At 32.3% G+C, this 26,251-nt stretch overlaps 1 protein-coding gene across 1 annotated transcript in view; it reads right to left on the bottom strand.

Annotated features, from left to right (window-relative positions):
- Nucleotides 1-26,251, bottom strand: part of e (nonribosomal peptide synthetase ebony) — a 913,052-nt gene that overhangs the window by 618,390 nt on the left and 268,411 nt on the right. The window contains exon 3 of the mRNA XM_089595875.1: nucleotides 11,242-11,468. Within this exon, the coding sequence (XP_089452001.1) occupies nucleotides 11,242-11,468 (227 nt within the window). The remainder of the gene's footprint in view (nucleotides 1-11,241; nucleotides 11,469-26,251) is intronic.

The raw sequence follows: 26,251 nt of genomic DNA on the forward strand, positions 1-26,251 counted from the left end.
CTTCTTTTCAGATGTATTTTGTGGAAAAGAGACAACTGTATATATTTTAAGTTATTACAACTTTTCTATGACCTCCAAATAAGCTTGTACGACATTCAACTAATTTTTTCTTTTTATCTTCTAGGGCTAAATAAGAACATGCGCTAAGACAAGTTTTGACTTTAGGGGAAAGGCAACGTAATTCTTCGTATAAAATTGATGGCATTTTTCCTCTATGGAGATTATCGGTGAGGTTACCTTTTCTAGAAACATGAGCAGCTTCACTTACTTTACTACAATAGCCTTTGTAAAATTTTTAAAACTTGTTCGTAAAATACTGGATTTTATTTCGTCAGTAAAGTTTTTGTCCACAACTCGTAAGAATATGTGGCGACTTCGGTTTTACGTAGTGATAACGTCTTCTCATTTTGGTTGATCATTTAACAACTTTTTTTTCATATAATTCATATATCTTGCACTAGTTTATTATTTAATAATTTTAAATCTACAGTTTCAGTAATAAAAGAGATATAATTATCTTTGGTGTAAGTTAAATTTTTTGGAGTGCTTAAAAATGTTAATTTTTTTGTTTCTTAAGTTGCAGTGGATCGATTTCTAGCATGACTAAAGTTTCTTGTTACCTTTTCGCTACGAGCCACGTATCAATTTTGCTGTTTCCGTTCTAACTTTGCTGTATTGTTTGCTTGCAGTAAAGTAGTTTAATTCGAAGTTTTCTTGGTATCGTTATCAGTTTTTTTTTCTATATTCTTATAGTGACACGGTTTGTCGTCTTTTTCTTTAATACTATTTTCTCAATAGCTTATAAAGTTTTTCTGTAAATCTCATCGTTAGAGTTTTGTACTTCATTTTTGGTAGGACCATTTCTGTTGGATTTAATTGGAAATTTTGCTATCATGTAATTTCCGTTTTCAATAAACTTATTTATTGCTTCATTAATCTATTAATTAACTATTGAAGAAAGAATTAAATAATAACGTGACGATGAAGGTGAATTTATTTGTTCTTGATTGAAGTAACTGTTGTTATAATGTTCGCTAGGGGATGTAAGTAAAAAGTTAATTTCTTTAAGAACGGTTTTATTAGATATTTCATTTTTCTTTTTATAACTATGTCACTATAATGAGTTTTTTTTTTATCTTACTAATATATAAAGAAAAGTCACTAAAACCGTTGTAATCGCTAACCACGACAACTACTCAACCCAGCTGGCTGAAATTTTACACACTGATAATTTGAGTTAAGTTCTCATTGTATAACATAGTTAATAACAATAGCAGTACATAATCTTAAAATACGCTAGCCTTTTACATTAGAAAAGTAGGATTTGCTAGGTTGCGTAAATTTATAATCAAAGCTATCTGCAAAAGAATGAAGTAAGTGTGGTTATAATAGGCATCTCAGTGATTCTAATAGTCGTTCACCAGCAGAACGTTGGGATAAAATTTCCAGTTGTGCAGCTGGGACTCCTGGCTACCAACGATACTCTTTTCCAATAAGCTAGCAACCTATGTCTAATTTTACCCTTATCTACCAGGATTGACAAGTGCCACTAATAAAAGAATATTATAAACGATAACACCTCACGCAAAATACCAGGAGATGTGTCTAGCCAGAGCACCACATGCTCCAACATTTCAGAGTTTCGTGGCCGTTCAACTATCCGGTCTGGTGCTGTAAGAGAATTTTCTACTATAAATGCAAGACAGGAAAGACAACCCTGAGGTAGCCTCAACAGATTTCTTCTCAGTGGTCGTCCCATTAGTATACCCACAAAGAAAGTATTCTCCAAACCCATTTTTCCGACTAACGATGAGCAGTTGGTTATCCGGGGAACGACTCCAAGACAAGATATTCTTTAGTCAGTGGCGCGCGGTTTCTCCCTCTATCACAGTCTCCATACACAGAGACTCAAAGGATAATAGTCAAGCTACCCACAGCTGGCTCTCCATTATCAAGAATAATAATAAGGAATAACTGGAAATTTCACTACTGGCCCTTTTTCTTAACCATTAATTTCGTCGGTTCTTTTGAGGGCAACCTTAATTGAAACTAGATTGCGAACAAAAAATTTTTTACTGCCATTTCTGGAAACGATTCATTACCTAAAGGACTACGTAGAGCTCTCCACTATTAAATTAAGTCAGTTATATTTACGTAACTATCGGAATTGTTCGTCACAAGGCTGGGAATCTTGGCAACCGATGACCCTATATAACCCTCTCGAGTTTAAGCATTCAACTAAGAAACACCGATCCTCTCCAAGGTCTGCACTGTGCCAACCTAACAGCTGTGAAGGTAAAATAAACTGCAGACAATGAGACAGTCTCCAAAGGGCAAGCATTATGAACCAATCTTTCCACTTTAAATCACCAAAACAACTGAGTCTGCAAAAAAAGAAGATACTTGAGACACTAACGTCTTTGACGTAATACCAGAAAACGTTGTAAAAGAGCTCTACAAATAACTCAAACGCTTCAGACGTTGTAGTTTTTCTCACTATTAGTATATAGTGCTACTACATGTTTGAATATATTTGAATATAAAAAAACTTGACAAAAAATAGTTCTTAGTGCTCACAAAAGTTTTAACCACGCCTAAAGTCACAAGAGGGCAAGTTGAAAGTGTTCGTGGAAGGGCCGTTTTCATTACAAGCTAAGCCCAGACCACGGCAAAAGTAAATTTTGCATAAGGATTAACGAGATATTTGGACGTTCAAATTAAAATAGGCATTGATTTATAATCAATAGGTAAGTCCATTCGCTGACTGAATAAAGCGTTTAGGTCAGTAGTACCAGAGCTTGCTTGGACTGACTGTGTGCTACGCAGAGCACAGTATATATATAATTTTGTGTGTGAATGTTCGAAAATATGTAGCTTAAAGTAATATTAAACTTGATGAGAGTACACTTAGTCTTTGTAGTTAACAATCTTTAAATAGATAATAAAGGATAAATTTCCTTTGAAGTATAAATCTATAAGTATATAAATGGTACACAGTCTCTAGACTATTGTTTTGATTTTAGTCACAAAATGTATGAAAAATAACCAAGTCAATTCAAATAAATAACCGTCATTTTAAATACCCTAGCAATTCTGCTTTGCAATTGAAAAAACAATAAATTTTATGGCACATTTTTGAGCATAAGCTTATTTTAAACTCAATATAAAGGAAGACTTTCAGTGCATCTAGTGAATAAAGTTTAAGGCGTCAAGAAACTGACGCAGAACATTTATTGCGATTAAAACAGCAGCGTAAAAATCGAAAAAGAAAGAATCTATTGCATGAGAAATCAGCCTTTGACTGTACCCTCACAGTAATTTTTCTAATCTTTAAGATTTTTAAATAAGTAGAATATGTATTCGTATTTTTGTGGCAACAAAAATGGTAGAGATTAGGCTTCAGATCTTTGTTGCTCTGGTAACAAAGTTGTTAGATAAGACAAAAAACCTTTTCTTTATTGTATATATTTTGTAAGTTTTAAATATTCACAGCTCAAAAAAATAGCCCTTTTTGTAGATTATGTAAGCGAAACTGCCAATCACAGGTTTCTTGTTTGTGGTGAAAGTAAAATGAATATGATATTAAATTTCCATCCATATCTTTAACAAAGAAAATATTTTTTTTTTAAATTTTTATCCATATCTTTAACGAACAAAATATTTTTTTAGTTACGGTAAAGTAACCAAAGCATATGAGATTGTATCAGTAAGATATATGTCAAAGATTTTTACACAAAATGGAAATTTAATCGTGTTGGCTATTAAAAATAATGATACGTATCATGTGACAAGTAAAATTATATATAGCAAATGAAACTCATTCACAAAGAATAAGCTATCAGAAAAGAAAAAATTGCATAAAGCACTAGGTCACGTAAATTCAAATTACTTAAAAACAATGTATCAAAAACAAATGCTTGATGGTTTATCTAGAGAATCAAAGCCTAATTACTTAAAATGTATAATTTATTTGTATGGTGGAATGCATAATTTACTTTTCAATAATGACAGACAAGGGGCCAAAGATATTTTAGAAACTATACATACCATTTGAAATGATCTTTATGATAACACTGGTTTAAATGGTGAGAAATATTCGCTGAGTTTTATCAGTAACTACAGTAAAGTAGCTGAAGGGTATTGTATGAAATCGAAAGATCAAGTATGTAACTGTTTTCTTGACAATATAAGTTTAATTGAAAGTAAGATAGTAAAAAAAATAAAAAATCTTGGATGTGATGATGGGAAGGATTATATAAATAAGAATATAAGTAATTTTGTAAGCTAGAAAGGTATATGTATTGAATCGTGTCCACCTTATGTGTATGAATGTAATGGAACAGCAGAGAAATAATAATATAACAGGGATATTATGGATATACCTAGATGCTTGTTAGAATATCAAGTTTAATGTCACTTGATTTGTGTGTGGGATGTTAAAATCAGCAGTGTTTATTTAAATAATGCACACTATTTCACCATTAATGCGCGGCTCACAAATTACAAGCGAGACTAACTTTCAATGTTTTCTAGTTGCACTCCCTTTTATTACACGCTGTCGTATGTAATTGGTCTGCTTTTGCTGTTCATACTCAAACAGTTGACACTTAAACTTACGTCAGTTAGTATTTCAGGCTAATTTATCATCGTCCACCATTAATTCGAGTTAAAGTCAGTATATTAAATTATTAATCATATACATTATATCAGTATAAAACATACTGTTGGAGTTTCATATGCTCATAGAGTAAGTTTTATATAAAAAAATCTTCTCACATAACACACGTGTTGCAAGATTTATATAACCAATCAACCATAGAAGGACTCAGAAAAGAGTGCTCCCTGCAACCATCTATGTTTTATTCGTGCTTCCACTGCAACAGTGTTATAATCAAGTATTTTATGGTAAAACGGTCTTCAATTCAGTAAAAATTTGTTTGATAACAGTGCTTCGTTCAAACTCTCATACAAATACATTTTCTACGGCTATACTCAATGGCTATACACACACGCACAGATAATCAAGTGCACACGGACATATCTGCTCAAGTGTATAAAGATATACGCAGTGCTTAAAAAGTTAATACTGATACTAAGTGACAACTCACTGTTTCTCACTCTATTGCTATTTTTTATTTTGAATTCATTAAAAAATATTTTCCAGCACAAGTTAAAAAACTATAATTAAATTTCATTATATTGTTAAAAAAATCTCAGCGTAAATATTGCTTAGCAAATCAAGACGTATTGTAGTAGTGTAAATTTACCAGTTGTAGTTAAACTAAATAATTATATTATTTATTTTCTTATTTATATGTGTTGCATGCTCATATTCACCTGATCCTGCACTTCAGAAGTTACTTAACATCAGCACCTTATGTGTAAAAATTTTGGTCCTTCTAGCCAGATCTAGTGGTGATTTGGGTGTGTATACAGTGAAAAGTAAGACTTTCTAGTGACACTATTGGCTAAATAGTTTTTTTTGTGTTGTGTTGTGCTATTTACAATGCCTGTATACTTAGCAAAGAGTGGAGAGGCTTCTCTCGTGTTTCTTGACGGGCAGCAATCACTGGTTTCTGCTAGCTCTGGTCTCGTGGGGACTGCTGGTGTGGATGTGCAGGCATCAAATCGCATGTCCACAAAATTTTTAAGATCAGTTGTTTTGTACTGGCTCATTACTTCATGTATATGAGAACTCTTTGGCCTGCCAAAGTGCAGCCACAGTGGCAGCCAATGCAGGTCACAGTGCCTAAAGTGTGGGTATAGTTCACCGCAGTGACACGGTCCAGGGCAAATAACCCACCATTCTCCCACTGAAGCTATAAAAGAAAAAAAAATAAACCTTAACTGTTACAGAAAAAAACATCATCATGGTAAACGTCTGTACGCAAATAACAGGGTGCACTTATTACGGAAATCCTTCAGAGTCGTCACTAACTTCTTAAACCACCACGATGGAAAATGTTTTGTGGCACAGGCAGCCCAGACTGACAGCGTATGACGCGCCCGAAGCCAGAGCGTTATAATGGGTCTTAAATACTTGACCGGGAGAAAATAATGGTGGAAATCAGGGACAGCCTTGGAAAACTGCTGTGAGCGAGTGCCCAGCCAGACAATACATGTCACATCACACGACGCCCCCCAATACCTATACCTCTGCGTGAGCAGAGGCAAGGCATTAGAAGGACATCCCGGTATACTCAAAGAGAACCAGAGAGCAAAGAACCTGTAAGGGTCAACAACCACTCTCGTTCTAAGCTGCAACACAAAACAAAAGCTCATTCTTATGTTCAAAGAGAAAGAATGTAAGAAGTTAGTCAAGAGACAACAAACTACATATTGCACGGTAGGATGGACAACTGATAGGAGCCAACACCGTCAACTCCTTGAACACCACTAGCTGGGCTCCACAGATATGACTGACGGATGGCACACGCTGACAAAGAAACAAAACAATTGACTGTGGAAACAGAAAACAGAAGCTTATTAATAAACACGTACAAACTTATAAAAAAAAAAAATACACAGAGAAAAATAAATACATATACTTACGTGAGAGCAGTCGTGGCCCCCTATAGTTTTCTACGTCACAGCTCCTTGTAAGATCGTGCAATAGCTACCGTCAACCGTATCGAACCTCACTACACAGGAGTCATTGTGGGGTAGGCTCACAAAATCGCGCAGCTGACGCTCAAAATCAGACTAAGTAAGTGAGGCCATTACAGCCAACAATCCTTTCAGTCTACCCTTTTTGGGAAAATAGAAGAGAAAAAGTCAGTACAGAAGCAATAAACAGGTAGATTCAGAAAAAAAAGTAGAGAAGTTTATTACTGATTTGGAATATGTCTCCCCCTTATAAATAACTTACAGTGGCAAACGAGTAAACAAAAAGGAAGCGAGATAAAATAGTGTAGTACAATAGGTATAGGTAAAAATACAAGAAAAAAGGGGGAAAAAGAAAATCTCATATTGGGTCAAAGTGAAGATAGATAACACTAACTACAAGACTCCCTTCATTTAATACCCATTCATGTTTTAGGATTGGGGTAAAATTAATTAAAAGTCAACTGGGGGAGATAGAAAAAATCGAGGAAAATCTTGGGAGAGTAGTGAAGAATCTAGGCCCATTTGAGTCAGTCACATTAACATGAAAAATCAGATGGTCCGTAGATAAGAACCAAATGCACAGGGAATGAAATACATTTATGCAAGCATATAGACAAGTAGAGTGGAAGTCTGAGGTGACGAAGAGTGAAAAAGGCAAGTGCGTAGGGTAAAGAGGCATGGCTACTAGCATGGTCTCAGGAGCGCTGAAAGGTATCAAAGTAGCACATAGAGCGGTAATTGGGCAGGAAGTTTATGGCTAGGTGAAACAGTACAAGTAATCCAGGGGCAGGAATTGAAGGTTGATTGGGATAAGATACAAAAGATAATAAAAGCAGACTTGTCAAGTACAACCGATATAATCAACTACGTAAAAGAGCATACAAGAGTCGTAGCGATCAGTGATCATGAACAGATATTATAAAATATATAGAGGTTTAACGATAAAATAGGAAAAATAACGAAATAAGGGAACAAAAAGTCTTAAATCATATATTTAGCGAGTCAAGGAATATTGCATGTACCGAAGGAAGCATTAAAAGCAACATTGGAAGCCGAAGTACTGGTAAAGCAGTTCCAAACAGATCTTAAAGTCTCAGGAGACAAAGACACGGTGACAGTGGAGAAAATAGAAGAGATTGCAGAGATGGAAACTTTGACGTTCAACGAAAAAATTATATATGACATCCAAATACCATTGGTATCAGAGGAGGACTTACAACTACTAACAATATCACTACTACTAGTGGAACAGAAAGAGTTTAACATAATGGACGTGGTAGCGTACTTACAACCAACATACGAGTACATAGCAAGCAGCAGGAACAAAAAGAGATTCATGCCAATATTGTGACAGGTAGTGGACGAATGCAAGAAAGTAGGTAAAATAAATGGAACTTACACAAGAGGTGGAGTAGGACCACCCCTCTAAGATATGAGTCAGACTAGGAGAAACCATAGAGGAGCCAGAAAAGTCTAATTGTCTTTGGTAAATTTAAAGGTGCAAATTGGTCTCGCTTGCACATGAAAAATCAAGACGCATTAGGTACCAGGAAGGTAGAAAAAATACACGCGCAGTGCGAGCCCATCAACCACGAAAAAATAAAAGTACCACACACTGGAGTGATAGACCAAGTGAGTGGCTGTGAAGGTCCAACGTCAGAAACAAGATCGAACTATGCCAGCAGGACAGTGAGAGTCAGATACTTAATTAAGAGGGTCTGAATTTAAGCTTAAAAAAAATAACACAGTGAATAAAATGGGTGAAAGGGGATGAAATGCTTAATCTAATAAAGACAATTATGAAAAGAGATTAGTTACAGGAACTTGGTAGTCAAGAACACAGACCCGAATAGAGGTTTCCAACGGGTACAAAAATAACGGACATGATACAAAGAAAAATGTATCATAACCAATTATAAAACATAAGTAACAAATTCAATTTTAAAACAAATTTTTTTTCTCGTATGAGGGAAGTCCGTAAACATTAACAAATGTGTGTACGCATAAGACACAGCGAAAATAAATCAGTAGGAGAAACAGGAACATTGAGCTTAAAACCACCCTTCATCCTCTAACTCAAAGTACTATACAATACAAACACCACCCTATCACAAAAATACAAATCAATAAGGAAATCGCCACTGAGGACGTCGGCGTCGCAACCTTGGACGTATTACATACGATCGCATTTAGCTGTGCGTGTGTGCAACCCTACTGGCCTGGGCCTAATAGGTAGGAGAGTATAGAAGTGAAGGGATAAAAAAAGGAGGTGTAGCAAGAAAATAGAAGAGTGATTAGCTAGAGACGTGAGAGTGAAAGGACAAGACCCACGAAGCTGGAACACACACCCAGTATCCCTTGAGTAAAAATTGTACTCATAAAGTATAACTTAACTACAAATGGCGCATCTATTTATTCCTGCACCGAGAAATCCACGTAACAAAACAGAAAAATCTTTTTTTGTAAAGTGAAGGAGCCTCTGTCAAATGACGCATAAAAAACAACACTTTTAGATACTAATTCTTAATATATATGGTACAGTATTAATTCATACGTACATTCCTACTAAGTCACAAACTTTTTTTATATAAAATAATAATTTATTAATTTTTTCAAGCTTAGAAAAGTCTTATTAATAGCAAAATTATTGTCTATAAATTATTGATTTCTTACTTCATTCTTTTAAGAAAATGACTGGTGCTGGAAGATTTAAGTGACTAGTAAAGTAAGCCAACATAAAAAGTACATCCTTCAAAATACTATTTTAATAAGTCTAAAGAAGTCTTACATTATTGCTTAGTATGGAGCTGTGACATTCTTCATTAAAGCTTTGAAAATTATAAAACCATTTTAAATTGTACGAGTTGTTTAAGGCAGTTATTCATAAGAACTCATTTTTTCTATTAAAATTGGTAACACAACTATAATATGATAAATAATAAATAACATTTCTTAATTTTCTGTCATTGCTCGCAATACTAAATTTCAAAAAAAAAGAAACGGTTCGTTTTACTGATGCTTGAATTTCTTAATTAATTTGTAAAAAAAAATCAAAATGGTTAATTTATATATTATTTTTCTTAAGAATACAAAGCAAATGGTGTATGTTTCACACTAATTTATAATGAGTCTAATGTAGATTTAAGTACAGCATTATTAAATCACCAAATCTATGTACAAATTTTTAAAGTAAAATTGTTTTCAGCGTAAGTACATAAGCACAAGATGAGTAAGGAGTTATTCAAGAAGCAAGAATGAAAACTCTAAAATTTTAGATATTTGCTCGAGCAAGGTTATGTTAGTAATTACATTGTAGGGCCACAATTTATAAATATTCGAACAATAAATATACATATATATATATATATATATATATATATATATATATATATATATATGTACCAAGGCAGATATTTGGCTGCACATGATTGATCACATATATCCGTAATCGTTGTGTAGATAAGGATTACAGTACAAAAAATGTAAGGAAATTGGAGCTAAAGGGAAAAAATTAGATGACATATGATTAAAACATAACCTTATTTTTAATTTTTTTAATCGGGTGTTATCAGTTATGGACAAAATCGAGAAACTTACGGATTTACGTATTTGTAACAAAACAGGTACTTACAATAAATCGCGTAACATTGTAGTAATAGGATTAACATAATCTGATTAATAAGATAGGAAATTCGAATTCTTTCTCGGAGTGCCATAAATAACAAGCGGTTAATCTCAGCCTCACGTAATTCAGGGATTTGTAGAAGTAATAACCGTACGTTGAAAATTATTTTCTTTTGTAATTGTAAAATAAGGACTCATTTAATAAAAACCAGTTTTCAAGTTACTTGTTCATTACCTCTACGGTTTCCGTACATATATTCGTAATAAGTAACTTCTTATTTTAAGAATTACTTACTTATCAAATATCTGTAATTTGAAATAATTAAATTTCATCAATGCATAAGAAATATAATGATAAAAACTAGTTAAACAAATGAGACTTTTAAAACTTTTTATGCGTATAATTACAAAGTATTTTAAGTAAAGCTGGAAAAAGTCATTTAATTCATGTAATTAGCTCAAAGAAAAAGTTGCTAAAAATAAAACGATGAAGTAGTTTGATAAACGAAAGAAGCAGAAAAATGCATCATAGATCAAAAGCCTTAAACAGTTTTCTTAGAAAATCTGTTTTGTTTGGTAAATTTATAAGCTATTTGTACAAATGAGCCTCTGTACACTTTTATATATTCAAAACATATGAGACTCGTTGAGTAGCAACTTACACAGATCAATGTAGATCACCCTGGCTATGATGTACAGACTTTGTTCTTATTGAGTACTTTTTTGTATGAACAGAATCTAATCTAATTAAGTTTTTTTTAATTAAAAATCGAAAAAATGGTATTTCTTAGAAAGCTATGACATTTTTATAAAAATATGCTTTGATAAAACAAAATGATCAAGTAAGTTTAATACAATGAGTTATTTATTTAGGCTTACTTTAATTATTAGGGCCTTACAAATTTGTGACAAAATATTAATTCAACATATCCAACTTACCTTACTCCTTTATCTTAAAAAAAAGTTTTTTTATGGAGATTTATATTAACAATAAACTCTTATTTTCCATACCTTATAAGTTTCGAGAGTATCAATAAATTTCTCAGGATCTTTAGTAAGCTGCCGTGGTATTACTATTAATTTTCGCCCTTGAAGTAGAGGACCCCAAATTTCACAAATACTATCAACAAACGTGAAAGCCGTTTTAAAAACAAAATTTTCTTCATTATTACCATAAGGAAATTCTTGCCACTGCCATCTTAGTCGATTCATGATTGCTGAATGTGGTATGCAGACACCTTGTTAATTGAAAAGAAAGTTGTTTCAATAATAAGCCATAACTTTATTTTACTTTTCTAATACTTAGTTACAAGAAACCTTTTATTAATTACCGAGTTAAATATAAATGTATACAAATAATTAATGAGCAAGAGGTATGGGAGAACTTTTTTTGGAACATAACTCATTTAACAGAGACCCTCATAAAACTGTGTATAAAGTATTTTTTTATTAGAGATGTAAATTTTATATTCTTTAATCTATGAATGAACTATGTACTAATTAACAAAGCCAGTGAAGTGATGAAAAAGTCTGAAATTGCCTGCTTACTTTTGCTCAAGGTGGCACCAAGTAAAAAAAAGCACTATGTGGCCATGGCAGTAACGAAATTTTACGCATAACGTGTATTGTGTAGGTTATACCAGCAAGGAAGTTGTTATTGTACTTGATTAAAAAACTTGTCTTCAGTTCAATGTACACACATAAAATAAACAGAAAAAAAAAATTTTTAAATGTATTACGATTCATATTAATTTTTGTTTTGACGCGTACAGTTTTAAAGATGGTTAAAGACTATGCAATAGTTATGACTTAATTATTTATGACATTTTTTTACAGGGCCATTTAATGTGTCATAAATTCTTTTGAAACATATCAGAATGAAAACTTTTACAGATAGCAGAACATGTCTCCTCGATGTGACTTGCTATTTTCGGCAATTAAATAGGCGTGTCTGTCAGACGAGTGTGCATTGTCAAGCCACCTCGCATGGCTGACGTCTCTTCCACTAATCCTTCTTTACTCTATAATAACTGATTTATCACTACTCATAAGCACATACAATGTATCGTAATCTTAATTTCTAATGGTTCTATCACGAAAAAGCGATGGCTTGTAGGGAGTAGCCATGTTAGATAAGAGCGCAGCCGTATTAGGATCAAAGAGTAGGCTGATGTGATTAGCTAATGTTATCGCATATTTCTTAGAGCTAGGGCTATAATTAGCAGAAAAGAGTGCACTTTTTTATAAAAGGGTGGTGGTTAATTAAAGGCGCAGCCATGTAGGATCAGAGTAAGAACTTTTAAAAACACATATGATGTTATATACCATTGATTGTTAATAACATGCATTTTTCATGATACAAGGCTGAAAACGAATCTTTGTGCTTTGAATAAATCCATACATAATGTGCTCATAAGACTTTTCTGGGTACTATATAAGTTACACCGCTTTCTTATTAAAACAAGTATAAAATTTATAGCTCAGTTATGTAAACTTACTTGTAAATAATGCAATGACGAAAAATATTCAATACTAAACATTACACGAACTTTCATACAAAAAATATGAATACTGGAATCCATCATAAATTACATTGTTGATTCAACAATAATTCTATGTTTAGTGAGTTTTGATTCAGCGTTCAATCAGTGCTAACTAAAGTCAATATAAGTAGTTGAGTTCAAAATAATGCTTATTTTATGTAAGCATTGCATTGTAAAGATCAGCAGCATGCATTAACTACTGCTTTCTACTATGGTAGATATCTTGTTTAAAATTTTATTGGTTGGTCCATATTAAAATATTTACACAGTAATGCTCAACAATCCATGAGGATTACAATAATTTTTATGTTCATAGTTATATTAAATTTTCTTTAGTCAAAATTACACCTAGCTAGAATGATCGTCGTCTACAAAAAAATCAGCAGTCTTGTCGTTTTTTGTAGTCTAGAGAAAGGCCATCACAGTAAAAGTAGCTCATAATATCGATAAGCCAAGCCAACCGCACATCAAAGCTTTAAGGAAGCGTAAATGCTAAAGTGTTGTGAGCATGCATCTTCTTCATGCTTAGGCAAGCTGTGAAACCTCTTCGGGACAAACCTTAAAGTCTGCTTGCGCATCAATTTAGCAGGTGCTAGGCATGATTAGTATCAGTGAAAAGTATTCTTTAAATAAGTGCACCCTTATTAACTTTTTTCCAGCAATTATACTTATAAAACCATATGTATACTTCCTATTATTAAAGTAGAGTTCGTTGCTATATGAAAAGACGTAAAAGATGATTTCTGTCAATAACGTTGATAACTTGATTGAGTTTGTGTGAATATTAGGTAAAAAGACATTAGGGTAATAAATTATTATGTAACAGTTAAAATGACTATGAATATTCAGTAACGCTAGAGAATAGAATTCCATGCATTGATTGTAGAGACTTTTTGTTTTCATTCAAGCTCCATGCATAGTAGTGCATCATGAATCATATTATTAGTAAATACGCAATTTATCCGTAAAATCCATATAAAATGTATTATATATATATCTTATAGAGTAAGCTCAAACAACAAATAGAGCTTATACGTAACTTATATGCGTGTGTGCATGCATTAGCTTTAAGGTAAATGTTTTACAATATGCTGACATGCAATACGGCCAGCCTTGTCAAAAGAATGCAAAGAATGCATGTATATATTAAAATTGTACGTAATATATAAGAATGCATAAGTCGTACTGTGAGTATGAATGACTAGTTTACTTGCACATTAATTGTTAAATTTTTTTATGATTACCAATTTAAAAGTTGTAATTAACAGATGATTTCATAATACTCGAAATTAATTATAAAATTTCCCAAAGGATCAATTGCAAAATTTGTAAACTAACTGCCACACTTTCACTTGTATTTGGCGTTCTTTTATTGCTGATGCGAGCTTTCACCATCAGTGATCCCAAAAAAACGCAATCGTCCTTGTCAGAAAATAGAATTAGTTCTTTTGTATAAATATTTCCTCATATATGAGATCATAATATGTAACATCATCGTGCAAGCCTACCGTTTAGCTGTCAATGCAGTCAGCAAGGACATCGCTCATTGAATTACTTAATTCAACCAAAGGCCTCTTTTACTCGCTATGACGCTATAAAACTTACCATTTTACGTTTGTCACCTATCCTCTAAAGTCATAGTCTACTCTTGACTTCCATGATTCACGAGCACCTTATACACGGCATAACGTGTTGGCTGAGGTAACTCTGGTGCAGTTCGAGAGCATCAATAGTATCAGATTACGCTAAGCAGTGGGGTACAACGAAGGAGGCTCGCTGAGAGTGGTTACAGCGATAGCAGAATGAACAGAAACCACAACATCTTACTAGCCACGAACTCATTTGTATAGTTTAAGAAATCACTGAAAATAATTGCACGAAGCATAAGAGAATTCCGAATCAGCGGTAACATTAATCAGTGATAGATGTAAATTATTTATTAGTAATATAATTACCATCGGAATATTGTTTAGGTACTCTGAATTGATTGTATTTAAAAGAATAACAGTTTTAAATTATTTTAATCAAAGAAATAAAAATTAAACATTAATTAAAATCATCTACATTATTTAAATAAACATTCTTACTTAACTGGAAAGAACAAATAAAAATGATTATCCTAATCCTAAGAGACCGACTAATGATACTAGAATAAAATGGTTGAGACCATTCTCTCAACAAGTTTGGTCGTAACAAACTGGGATTCCTTGGGTGTTTTCAAATCTTAGTTTTTTTGAACAAAATAAAAAGAAAAAAAAATTGAATTGAATTATATGTGAATAAATAAGTAAGAAATGAATAAATAAAAATTCCCAGGAAAAGTGAAAACAACTTGTCAGTGGACGACTCTCTTGTACAACAGTTTTAAAATGGTTCACAAAGAATAAGTGCGACTAATTTATTATCATTATATGTGCATAAATCAAGCATCTTAACACATACCTTTTTATGACGGATACTTGACTCTCTCAAAAGGCTTTATACAAGACAGAGAAAATGGACAAACTCCAATAACAGCTACTCAAGAACCCACGTACCTGTGCACAGTTACTTCTCGACTTAAAGGCAAAGCTCTAGAGAATTTAACAGGTTCTACATTTGCATAAATTGATTAAAAAATTAGTACTACAAACGTTTATTAACGGTTTACCTGACTCATGGAGATTAGGTATAGCACTTTCGAAACCTAGAGATATTGTCGAGTATGGTCAAACAATTATACATCCCACACTTAGCTATGCACCACAAAGTCGATTGAGTACTCTGCTACCAAGCTGTATACCACCACCACCCTGAATTAGTCAACCTTATAACTTTTCTTACCCTCCAAGTTTTCAAGAGTTTCCATTTTTCAACCACCACTTTTTTATTTACCCAACTACCCACAAATAAATTATCCATGTTCACATACTCAGGCTATATTTACTATCAACTAGCTTGAATAGAAAACTTCAACCAACAACCATTTCAACATTATAATCAAGAACGGTACTGACACTCTCACCCTAAGTCTCTGAAAAACGAGAATGAGACTCGCCATTTAGATGCTACTGGAAGTTTAAATCTTATACATGTCTGAAAATAACAATAACTATGAAACTTACAGAGCCTGCCAAGCCAGAACATGGGAAAATTTTCCAACAGTCAAAATGTATTCTGAGACATTTTAAAAAGATTCAGAAATCGTTCTATAAAATTTAGGTTCAGAAGTTAATGTTGTGAGTTATAACGTATTAATGAATGGCACAAAAATTGATTGTGATAATACAATTAAAATAGAAGGAATAGCTCTACGAGTACAGCGAATACACACTCCCAGTACTGTTACGGTAAATTTATTCCATACAGATCACTTACTTTACGATATAAGCCAAAAATTGCCAGTGAATAATGTATGTAAATTATAAGATCCATTCCTTACACAAGAAAACGCCAGTATTGATTATAGATTAAATGCGTTGATAGTAGGAAGTAGGATAATTAAACCAATATCGTTTGTATACTACGCTAATGAAATAAGCTCTATGAAAACTAATTAAAAAACAAAAACAACCATTAAAACTAAGAACTAAACAAAGTTTTGAATTAACTTTAAAAAATTTTTTTTTTCCATTTGACGTCAAAATTTAAATACCCACACCCCCACGCGATACTATTTATTCTTATTTTCAAGGGTTTTAAGTAAATGAAAAAGCAAAGCTACAATTTACCAGCCAGAACAACAGTAGCTATTAAATTATGGACTAAAAATAAGATCACTGGCCATGCTTATCTTCGAAGAATTACTACCGTACCTGGAGCATATATAGGCAAGGCAGTAGTACATTGAAAAAAGGTCATTGTTATACAACAGCTATAAACACAAGAGATAAGCCACAAAGAGTAGAAATACTCGAAAAAGAACTTAAATCTTTTGATATCATCGAATCTAAAGAGTTTTTCGACACTGACTTCGAAGAAAGCTATTGAAACGATAAAAAAACAGGCATTTAAATTATAATAAATAACATAAAAAGACCTTGTTACTTAAAAGCGAGTCTATCAGAAATAAAAACAACTGTAGAAAATTACGCTTACTTATTTAACATTCCAGGCAGTGCTCTCGACAGTGGCACCCAAAGTAGCGCGAAGTTCAAATTAGCTATTCGGAGCAAGACATGAAAACCCAGACAACACGGCAGTAGCTCATACATACTAAATAAATAAATAAACCCCAAGCTATTTAACCCGATAACCCGGTGAGCCTACTGTTTGCTTTGTTATTAAATGAGTAAATTAAATAATACAAGCGCCGATCACCTACACAACCCAGGGGGCTTACTGGCCACTTTAACAATAAATTAATAACTTTAATATCATGAACAACAATCACCACACAACCCAGGGCACTTATAAGTCACTTTATTATTACATAAATAAATTAAATAACACAAGCACCAGTCCCCACACAACTCAGGGCGCTTATTGGTGGCTTTGTTATTAAATAAATTAATTTAATAGCACAAGCACCAATCACCACACAACCCGAAGAACTTCTTATAAGTCACTTTATCAACGAATAAATTAATTTAATAACACAAACACCAATCACCACACAACCCAGGGTGCTTACTGATCGATTTACTAACAAATTAATTAATTAAATAACACAAGCACTAATCCCCATTCAACCCTGGGCACTTATTGGTCACTTTGTTGATAAATAAATTAATTTAATAACACAAGCACCAAACCCCACAAAACCCGGGGCGCTTACTAGTTGCGTTGTTATTAAATAAATAAATAAAATAATACAAGTTTTAATCTCCACACAACTCAAGAGGCTGACCAGCCACTTTATTATTATATAAATTAATTTAATAACACAAAAGCCAATCATCACACAACACGAGGCGCTTACTGATCACTTTATTAATAAATAAATTTATTAAATAATACAAGCACCAATCCCCACACATCCCAGGGGCTTATTGGTCGCTTTATTAACAATTTTATAACACAAGCATTAATCCCCTCACTACCCTGGGCGCTTATTGGTCGCTTTATTATTAATTAAATTGATTTAATGACACAAGCATCAATCCTCACATCATCCAGGTCACTTACTGGTCGCGTTGTTATAAAATAAACAAATTAAATAACATGAGCACCAATTCTCATACAACTCTGGGAACTCACTGGTTGCTTTATGAATAAGTAAATTAATTTAATAACACAAACACCAGTCCTCACACAATCTGGGGCACTCACTGGTCGTTTTATCAATGAATAAGTTAATTAAATAACGCAATCCCCAATGTGCACGCAACCCTGCGTGCTTACTTGTCACTCCCTTATTTATTTAAGCTATAAATAACAGTAAAAGCAGTCATGTTTATATGGTATTAGAGTTTGTGTCATTGAGTTATAATTTTTCAATATAATTAATCAAAATGCAAACAAGCGCCTTAGGCTGCCTGGTAGCGTTGGTGCTTATTTTTTAATTTGAAGCTTTATTAGATTTATAGTGGCCAGTAAGCGCTTTGAGTTGTCTGACAAGTAGCACTCGTAATATTTAATTTTTTAATTTATTATTAAGTGTCTAGTAAGTGCCTTGGGTTGTGTGGAGATTGGTACTTGTGATATTAAAGTAATTAATTTATTATTAAAGTGGACAATTAGCACCCTGGGTTGTGTAAGGATTGGCGCTTGCGTTATTTGATTTATTCATTTAATAACAAAACGACCAGTAAGCACACCGGGTTGTGTGAGGGTTGGCACTTGTGTCTTTTTATTTATTTATTTATTAACAAAACGTTTAGTAAGCACTCCAGGTTGTGTGGTGATTGTCGCTTGTGTTATTAAATTAATTTATTTAATACTTTAGTGACCAGTGAGTGCCCTGGGTTGTGTGGGGATCGGCGCTTGTGTTATTCAATTTGTTTATTTAATAATAAAGCGACTAGTAAGCGCCCCAGGTTGTGTGGTGATTGGTGCTTGTGGTATTGAAGTTATGAATTTATTATTAAAGTGGCTTGTAAGTGCCGAATAAGCTATATTTAATTTATTCATTTAATAACAAAGTGACCAGTGGACTCAACGGGTTATTGGGTTAAATAGCTTGGGGTTCATTTATTAATTTATTTTGTATGAAATATTGTCGTGTTTTCTGGGTTTTCACGTCTTGCTCCATATAGCCAATTTAAACTTTGCGCTACTTTGGGTGCCACTGTCGGAAAATCAGAGCTCAAATAGCAAAATTATTAGCACATGGGACAATCATCAAGTCAAACAGCCCTTACAGTAGTTCTCGCTGGATAGTACCCAAGTAACAAGGATCTAATGGAACGTAAGATACAGATTAGTGATGGATTACGGTAAACTAAACGAAAAAACTATCGCTAATGCCTATCAACTGCCAAACATTACTGAAATACTACAGAAAATCGAAGGCTCCAACTACTGCTACGTGTTTAATCTAGCCAGTGAATTCTATTAAATAGAAGTTAACCCTGCAGATAGATATTAAACTGCTTCAAGCAAAATTGCAAACATAAAATAAACGTTGTCCGCTAATAATTTAAACGAACAACTATCAAAAATTTATAATAAAATTAATTCATACAAAAAAGAGCATACGCTACCATAAAACGATTCAACCATAACACTTGAACGCCTGTACGCACTGTTCACAACAAACGCAGTATTAATAGAAGGTAGATTAGCAGTTAAACTTAGTTTACCGTTAATAGGTAAAGAACAATTTAGTCATTATGCCATGCACTCGATTTCAGTTCTAAGAAATTTTCACTCAGATTTAAAAGGCTATGTTAGCATTGAGCCCCAACATAGTAACCTAATTGTAAGCAATAATCTTTACAATTATTTCCTTACCGACAAAAAATTTTCAAATAATTGCATTGAAGATAAGAAGATTTCATATTGCTGACCAGATATGCCTATTTACAAAGATAATATAAATAATCCTTGTGAATTTTTTTTTTTATAAACCCATCAAAAAAAGCATTAAGAACTTGTCAAATAGCATTATATAAGTCAACCAAAATTTATTAGATAAGACTAAAAACAACTGAACAATGGTTATTTTCTGCACAAAACACTAACACAATACAAGTATTGTGTGAAAATAATCCTTTAATCACACAACCAACTAAAATTAAAATACAAGGTACGGGAATACTAACGATCATTACTCACTGTATTGCTCATGCTTTCAGCTACACTCTGTATAGAGTCACAACACTAGAATTGACAGAGACTTACTCCTATGGATCAAAACTTCCTACAATTAAGCAAATTTATTCAAACCTCCCTGACACCAAAACAATCAAAATCGATAATAATAACTTTACTCTTGATCTACAAAAAAAGAATAAGCCGAAATGAATAAATGGGCAGACTCAAATGACGCAATTAGGTTTACTAGAATAAAGGAAACCTTAGAGGATATAGCGATATAAAAACAATTAAAGTATTAAAATACAGCAATAATTTTTTGAAGCCTCATAGTAAATTTAATTATTACATTAGTCATTGCCTTCATTTCATAAATATGTATTTTGAAATTAAAAAAGAATTTCACTAATTTACCACGATATGTATATAGAGCTCAATCAAGTAGATCAAATGAGCCTCAAATTTTCATAACGCAACATAATACTCTGAAAAAAATACGAAAAAATGTAAAAAATCCAGCACCACCAATTCCCGACAGAACGACTAATGATTATTTGTGATACAAGGCCACTATTAATTTATTTAATGTCTAACAAATAAAATGGTGTAGAAATCAAATACATTCATTCCAAAAAAAAAAAAAAAAAAAAGGGTTGATACCAAGCCCAGATATATAAAAGTGTGGGCTAATAATAATAAACTTTTCCAAATTTTCTTGCATTTTCTTTCAACAAACTTTATGACAAACCAATATTTCATTATAGTTTACAAAGTATTAATTTATTATAATATTATCATGTGAATATATATAAAATAATTAGATTTTTTTTCACACTAAAAATCTCATTCACCCGATTGAAACTGAAAATGGTGATATCCACCAATATAAAATGATTGCCACCCATACTACCCATCACTATTAAAAACAGGACGGGTTGGAGAATAAATAATAAAATCGGCGAATAAAAACCTTAAACTATACATATCAACTTCAATAGATGTAATTTCTCGCACTAACCGTCAATATTCCTCTCGAAACAATATCCCGCGTTCTTCAAAATTAAAAAAGATTCTCTTTATAAAGTCATCAAAAACTCTAAAGCCGGACCTTTGGAAAAATCAAGTAGTAACAGTATCAGAGATTTAAAAAAAAAAAAAAAAAGGAGAATAGAAATTATTCAACAAATAGATACACACTTTTAAAAAAAAATTCATTACAATATTACTTACAGTGACGTTAATAAATCTCCTAGGATTGTATCAAATAGAAGTAACATGTAAATTGATCTGTACCTCAGTTTCTACAAAAAATTCATTTGCCAGGCAATTAAGTCACCCTTCTTTTCTGTAACACTCAACCACGCCAATCTGAAAAAAAAAAAAAAAATTTTCGCAAATTAAAAAAAAAAAAAAAAAAAAAGACACATTTAACGATACGAATCCTCGCACCATTTTGTTTACTGTAATTTATTTAAGCGTTAAGAACATGTCAACTACCAAAAATCTACTGAGTACGAAAGAAATTCTTCCTACTGAATAAAGAAAAAAACTTCAGTAACTTGCGGACGAAGGTGCTAACGTTATGAAAACTTACCTTCGTTCCACCCAGGTAAAAAGAACTAACGTAGCAGAAAAATTAAAAAAAAAGAATATACATATATGTATATATATATATATCTATCTATATATATACAGGAATATTCTTCTCACGAATTTAATAATTATACATTATTTATATTGAATTTGATTTCCGGAAAAACTTTGAATGTTTACTCTTAAGCCAAGAAAGTCTACAAGGTAATTATCAATGAATATTTAATCACATCGGTCCTCTTCTTTTCCTTAACATTCTCTTCGGTAATGCTTAATCACAATCCTACAGTAGAAGCAAACGTTATTACTACTATATTAACTGCATGTCACTGGCAAACATTCTACCTACACCATAAATATAATACTTCAATCATTTAATTAACAAAACAAAAATATATGGGAAAAACACAGCATAATTAATACCTAACACACGTATGTTGATTTAACAACTTGGCATCTTCACTGCTTAACGATAAAAGCAAGAGCGTAAAACGATTGATCAATAGTTAAAAAAGAAAGAAAGAAAAAAAATAAAGAAAATTTTTAATGTATTGTAATAATTAGTCTCATAAGCTCGAAAAAATTCTCGATCGATCTGTAATTTTCAAGGGTGGCAACAATCTAAGAAGGGGGTTGTTACATCCCAAGTTAATACAAATTTTATTATATCTAAAAACTATCTGTCCGTCAAAATTCAGATAAGACGTATTGTGAATACAAGACAAGCTCATATGACAAAAAGAGCTCATACGTCGCTTACGCGTGCGCATGTGTGTATTAGCTTGAAGGTTAATACTTTATCATATGCTGACATAGAATACACCTAGCCTCGTTGTTAAAATGCATGTATGTATGAATGAATAGTTATTTGCTCATTAATTGTTCAATCTTAATAATGTATACTAATTTAAATTTTGTAATTTACACATTACTTCGTTATATTTAGAATTAATTGTAACATCCTCAGAAGGATTAACTTCAAAATTTGTAAGCTTACTGTCACAATTAAGCTTGTATTTGGCGTTTTTATATTGCTGATGCAAGCTTTCATCATCACTGACCCAAAAACTCAATCGCACTTGTCAAATAATGTGATTGGTACTGTTTTATTGTTATTTCTTAATATGTAAAATCATAACATGTTACATAATCGTGCAACTATCAACGCATTCTGCAAGAACATCGCTCCTTGGTTGACCTAATTCAATCAAAGGCCCCTTTTACTCGCTCTAATACTATGAAAACGCACCATCAAGAGGAAAAATCACTTTTTTTACGTCTGTCATCTGTCCTCTAAAATTTTTGTTAACTCTTGACTCTCGCGACTCGTAAGTACCTAATATACCGAAGGCATAATGTGTTGGCTGAGGCAACTCGAGTGCATATCAAGAACATTAATAGTTTCGGACTATGCTAAGGAGCGAGGTACAGCAAAGGAGGCCCACCGAAAGTGGTTTTGGCGATAGCAGAGAAAGCAGAAATTGCAACATCTTACTGGCCACAAACTCATTCGTGTAGTTTAAGGAAACACTGAAGATTACCGCACGAAGCATTAGAGAACTTTGAAGCAGCAGTAACAACAATCAGGGATCGATGTAAGTTATTTATCAGAAATAAAATTCACGCTAAGCCTTGTTAAAGTTACCCGATTAAATTGTATTTAAAAGAACAAATTATTATTAAATTGCTTTCATAAGAAAATTTGTTTATTAAAATTTCCCATTATTATTTAAATAAATATCATTATTAAATTTGAAAAGAACAAGTAAAGCCCACGAGCTAAAGGAGATCTACGAATGACACTAAAATAAAACAGTTAAGACGATACTCTGAACATGTCCGGTTATAACACACACACACAGCTATCATTATGAATATGTGGAAATGCATTTTGGACTGTGTATTGAACCTGCAGCATTTCAGTAATTATAGGACGTTATTTTATTAGGACTGCAAGGCATTAAGTTATTTATATTCTTTGATGACATAAATGTATGTTTAAAAACTTTAAAAAAACTATGTGACAAAAATTACGTATTGGGTTGAAAAACTTTCAAAATCAAATTTGGAATAACAACTTGACAAATGTAAATTGTTAATGCCTGAAGTAATTTGTTTAGGATATAGAATAGGAAGTAACGGAGTCAAACCAAATAAAAAAAAATAAGAAGCTGTTAAAAAATTTCCGAATCTCAAAACCAACTGAATGTTCGACAATTCTAAGAATTATTAAACTATTACAGTTGATTTGTCAAAAATTTTAAAAAAAATGCAGAGCATTTAACGTCCTTGCTACGGAAAGTAAAGATATTTGAGTAGACAGATAGTCCGTGAAAAATCTTCAAATAGTTAAGGAGAATATAATGCAAAGTGCCTGTGTCAGCTTGCGTTGATTTTAATAAGCCATTTATGTTAACAACAGACATATCTAATATAGCTATTAAAGCCGCATTAAGCTGAGGAAAATAATATAAAAGACCGCCCAATTGCATGTGTGTCAAAAACTCTAAACAAAGCTAAAAGAAATAACTCTTTAATAGAAAAATAATGCTTAGCAGTAGATGTTGCAGTCCAACAATTTTAACACTACTTTTACGGCAGGAAATTTACGGTTTACGAAGATCATAAGCCACTATTTTGGATAAGTCTTTTAAAGATTCTACATAGAGGCTAAATAGATGGAGAGCAAGACTTCAAGGTTATAGCTATAATTTTAAATACGATCTTGGTAGACTAAATACAATCGTGGATGCCTTGTCAAGAAATTCAAATGAATGAAATAAAGACGAAAGTGATAGAGGTAATTCTTTGGAAGAAAAAATATCATTAAAAGCTTGTTTGTAACCTATGAAACCTAAACAAACTAAAACGTTAATAGTTCGCACAAAATATGTCAAAAACCAATCAATCTTATTCCGATATGATTGAAAGTATACAATCAGCACCTAGAGTAAAAAAACCAAACCTAGAGATATACTATCAAAAGTACCTTGAGGTATGGAAGGCAGACAAGGTCAATTGAATGCATCTATAATAGCAGCAATATTGAAAGGGGGACAGAGAAGAGAAACACTGAGAGCTCAAATAAAACAGTTGTCATCCTAACCCAACACTGCGTCAACTTCACAGTTTAGTGACACACAATCTAACGAACCAATACGAGTACAAGAACGATCATTTATGCCAAGCTTAATAGATGCACTTGCAAAGGAGACGCCTCATAGTATAATGAAAAACTCAAGTGATAAAAACTACTTGGAAATCAGTGAAACTAAAGAAATAATAAAAAAAGGAAAATTTTTTACCAAGACAAGCTAATATTCTAAATGAATCTAGTACATCCCAAGCCAATGACGTTAATCAATAACCTGTAACATTTTAACAAGATAAAGACTCTACTTCTTCTGATAAAGAAACTTTGAATTTAACTACAACAAATCCAAAATATCAATCTTCTTTGTGACGCTCCACACAAGATTAAGTAAACTCTACGAATAAAAATAAAGAGCAGTCAACTGACTTGAGAATTGATATTTTTTATAATGAAGATTGTAACAGAGAAAGATTTATTAAAAAATAAAATCAAAATTGATTATGTTTGAATGGTTACGATAATAAGAATGAAATACCAAGTAACAGCGTCTTGTTACCTCAAAATCCAATCACTCTAACTGTGGTAGATAAAAAGATCGATGATACAATAAAGGAATCTTCTTCGAATGGAAATCCCATGAAAGCAAAATTTTTTAATTTAATCACACATAAATAGTCCTACCAAAAACAAATTACAAAACTTCAATAATAAACTATACAGAAATACTTTATCACCTATAGAATAAAATAATTGTAAAAGAAAACGACGATCTTTCTCAATCGGAAAACATAAAAAGTAAAATTGACTACAAAACTAAGAAAACTTCCAATCAAAATATTTTGCTGCTAGCAAAGCATACAGCAGCATTAGAACCGATACGGTAAAATTTAAACTCGGCTCGTAATGAAAAGGTAACAAGAAACTTAAGCCCTGCTAAAAATGCATCTAATGCAACTTATAAAGCGAATAAATTAACATCTTTTAGTACTCACAAAAATGTAACTTATACTAATTATAATTACGTCCATTTTATTTCTGAAACTGTAAATTTATAATCAATAAACAATAAACTTCTATCAGATATAGGAGCTATATTAAAATAAGAATTATTAGATGCTTAACCACAATTGAGAGACGTTATTACTGCGAAAAACTAAAATCCCTACATATTTTCACTGGTCATAAATAAGAACTTCACTGATACAATAAAACCTAAAATTTTACGAACCTGCTTTAAAAATCTTGCATATGCAATATTAGTAAAGGAAGTTAGCAATGTGCAATAACATTGCTGAATACATACAAGAATGTTAAATTTGCAAGGAACAAAAATTAGCTTACACAAAAATTAGAGAAGCCATGGTTACAACAAACACACCATCAGAAGTATTTTAGAAAGTTGCAATGGATACAGTAAGCCCTTTTCCACAAAGTACATCCAGAATCAAATACTTTTTGACAATGCAATGCTTACTTACAAAATTTTTTATTGCAGTTCCTGTTCTTAATGTACATGCAATAACTATGGCCAATGTTTTGTCACGATATTTTATTAAAACTTGCGACCTTCCTAGAATTATTTTTAGTGACAAATTAAATGGTTTTATTAATCAAG

This window comes from Copidosoma floridanum, unplaced genomic scaffold (assembly GCF_036245765.1).
Source record: "Copidosoma floridanum isolate Cflo_tuat_1 unplaced genomic scaffold, Cflo_Japanese_pri ptg000004l, whole genome shotgun sequence".
NCBI classification, from domain to species: domain Eukaryota; kingdom Metazoa; phylum Arthropoda; class Insecta; order Hymenoptera; family Encyrtidae; genus Copidosoma; species Copidosoma floridanum.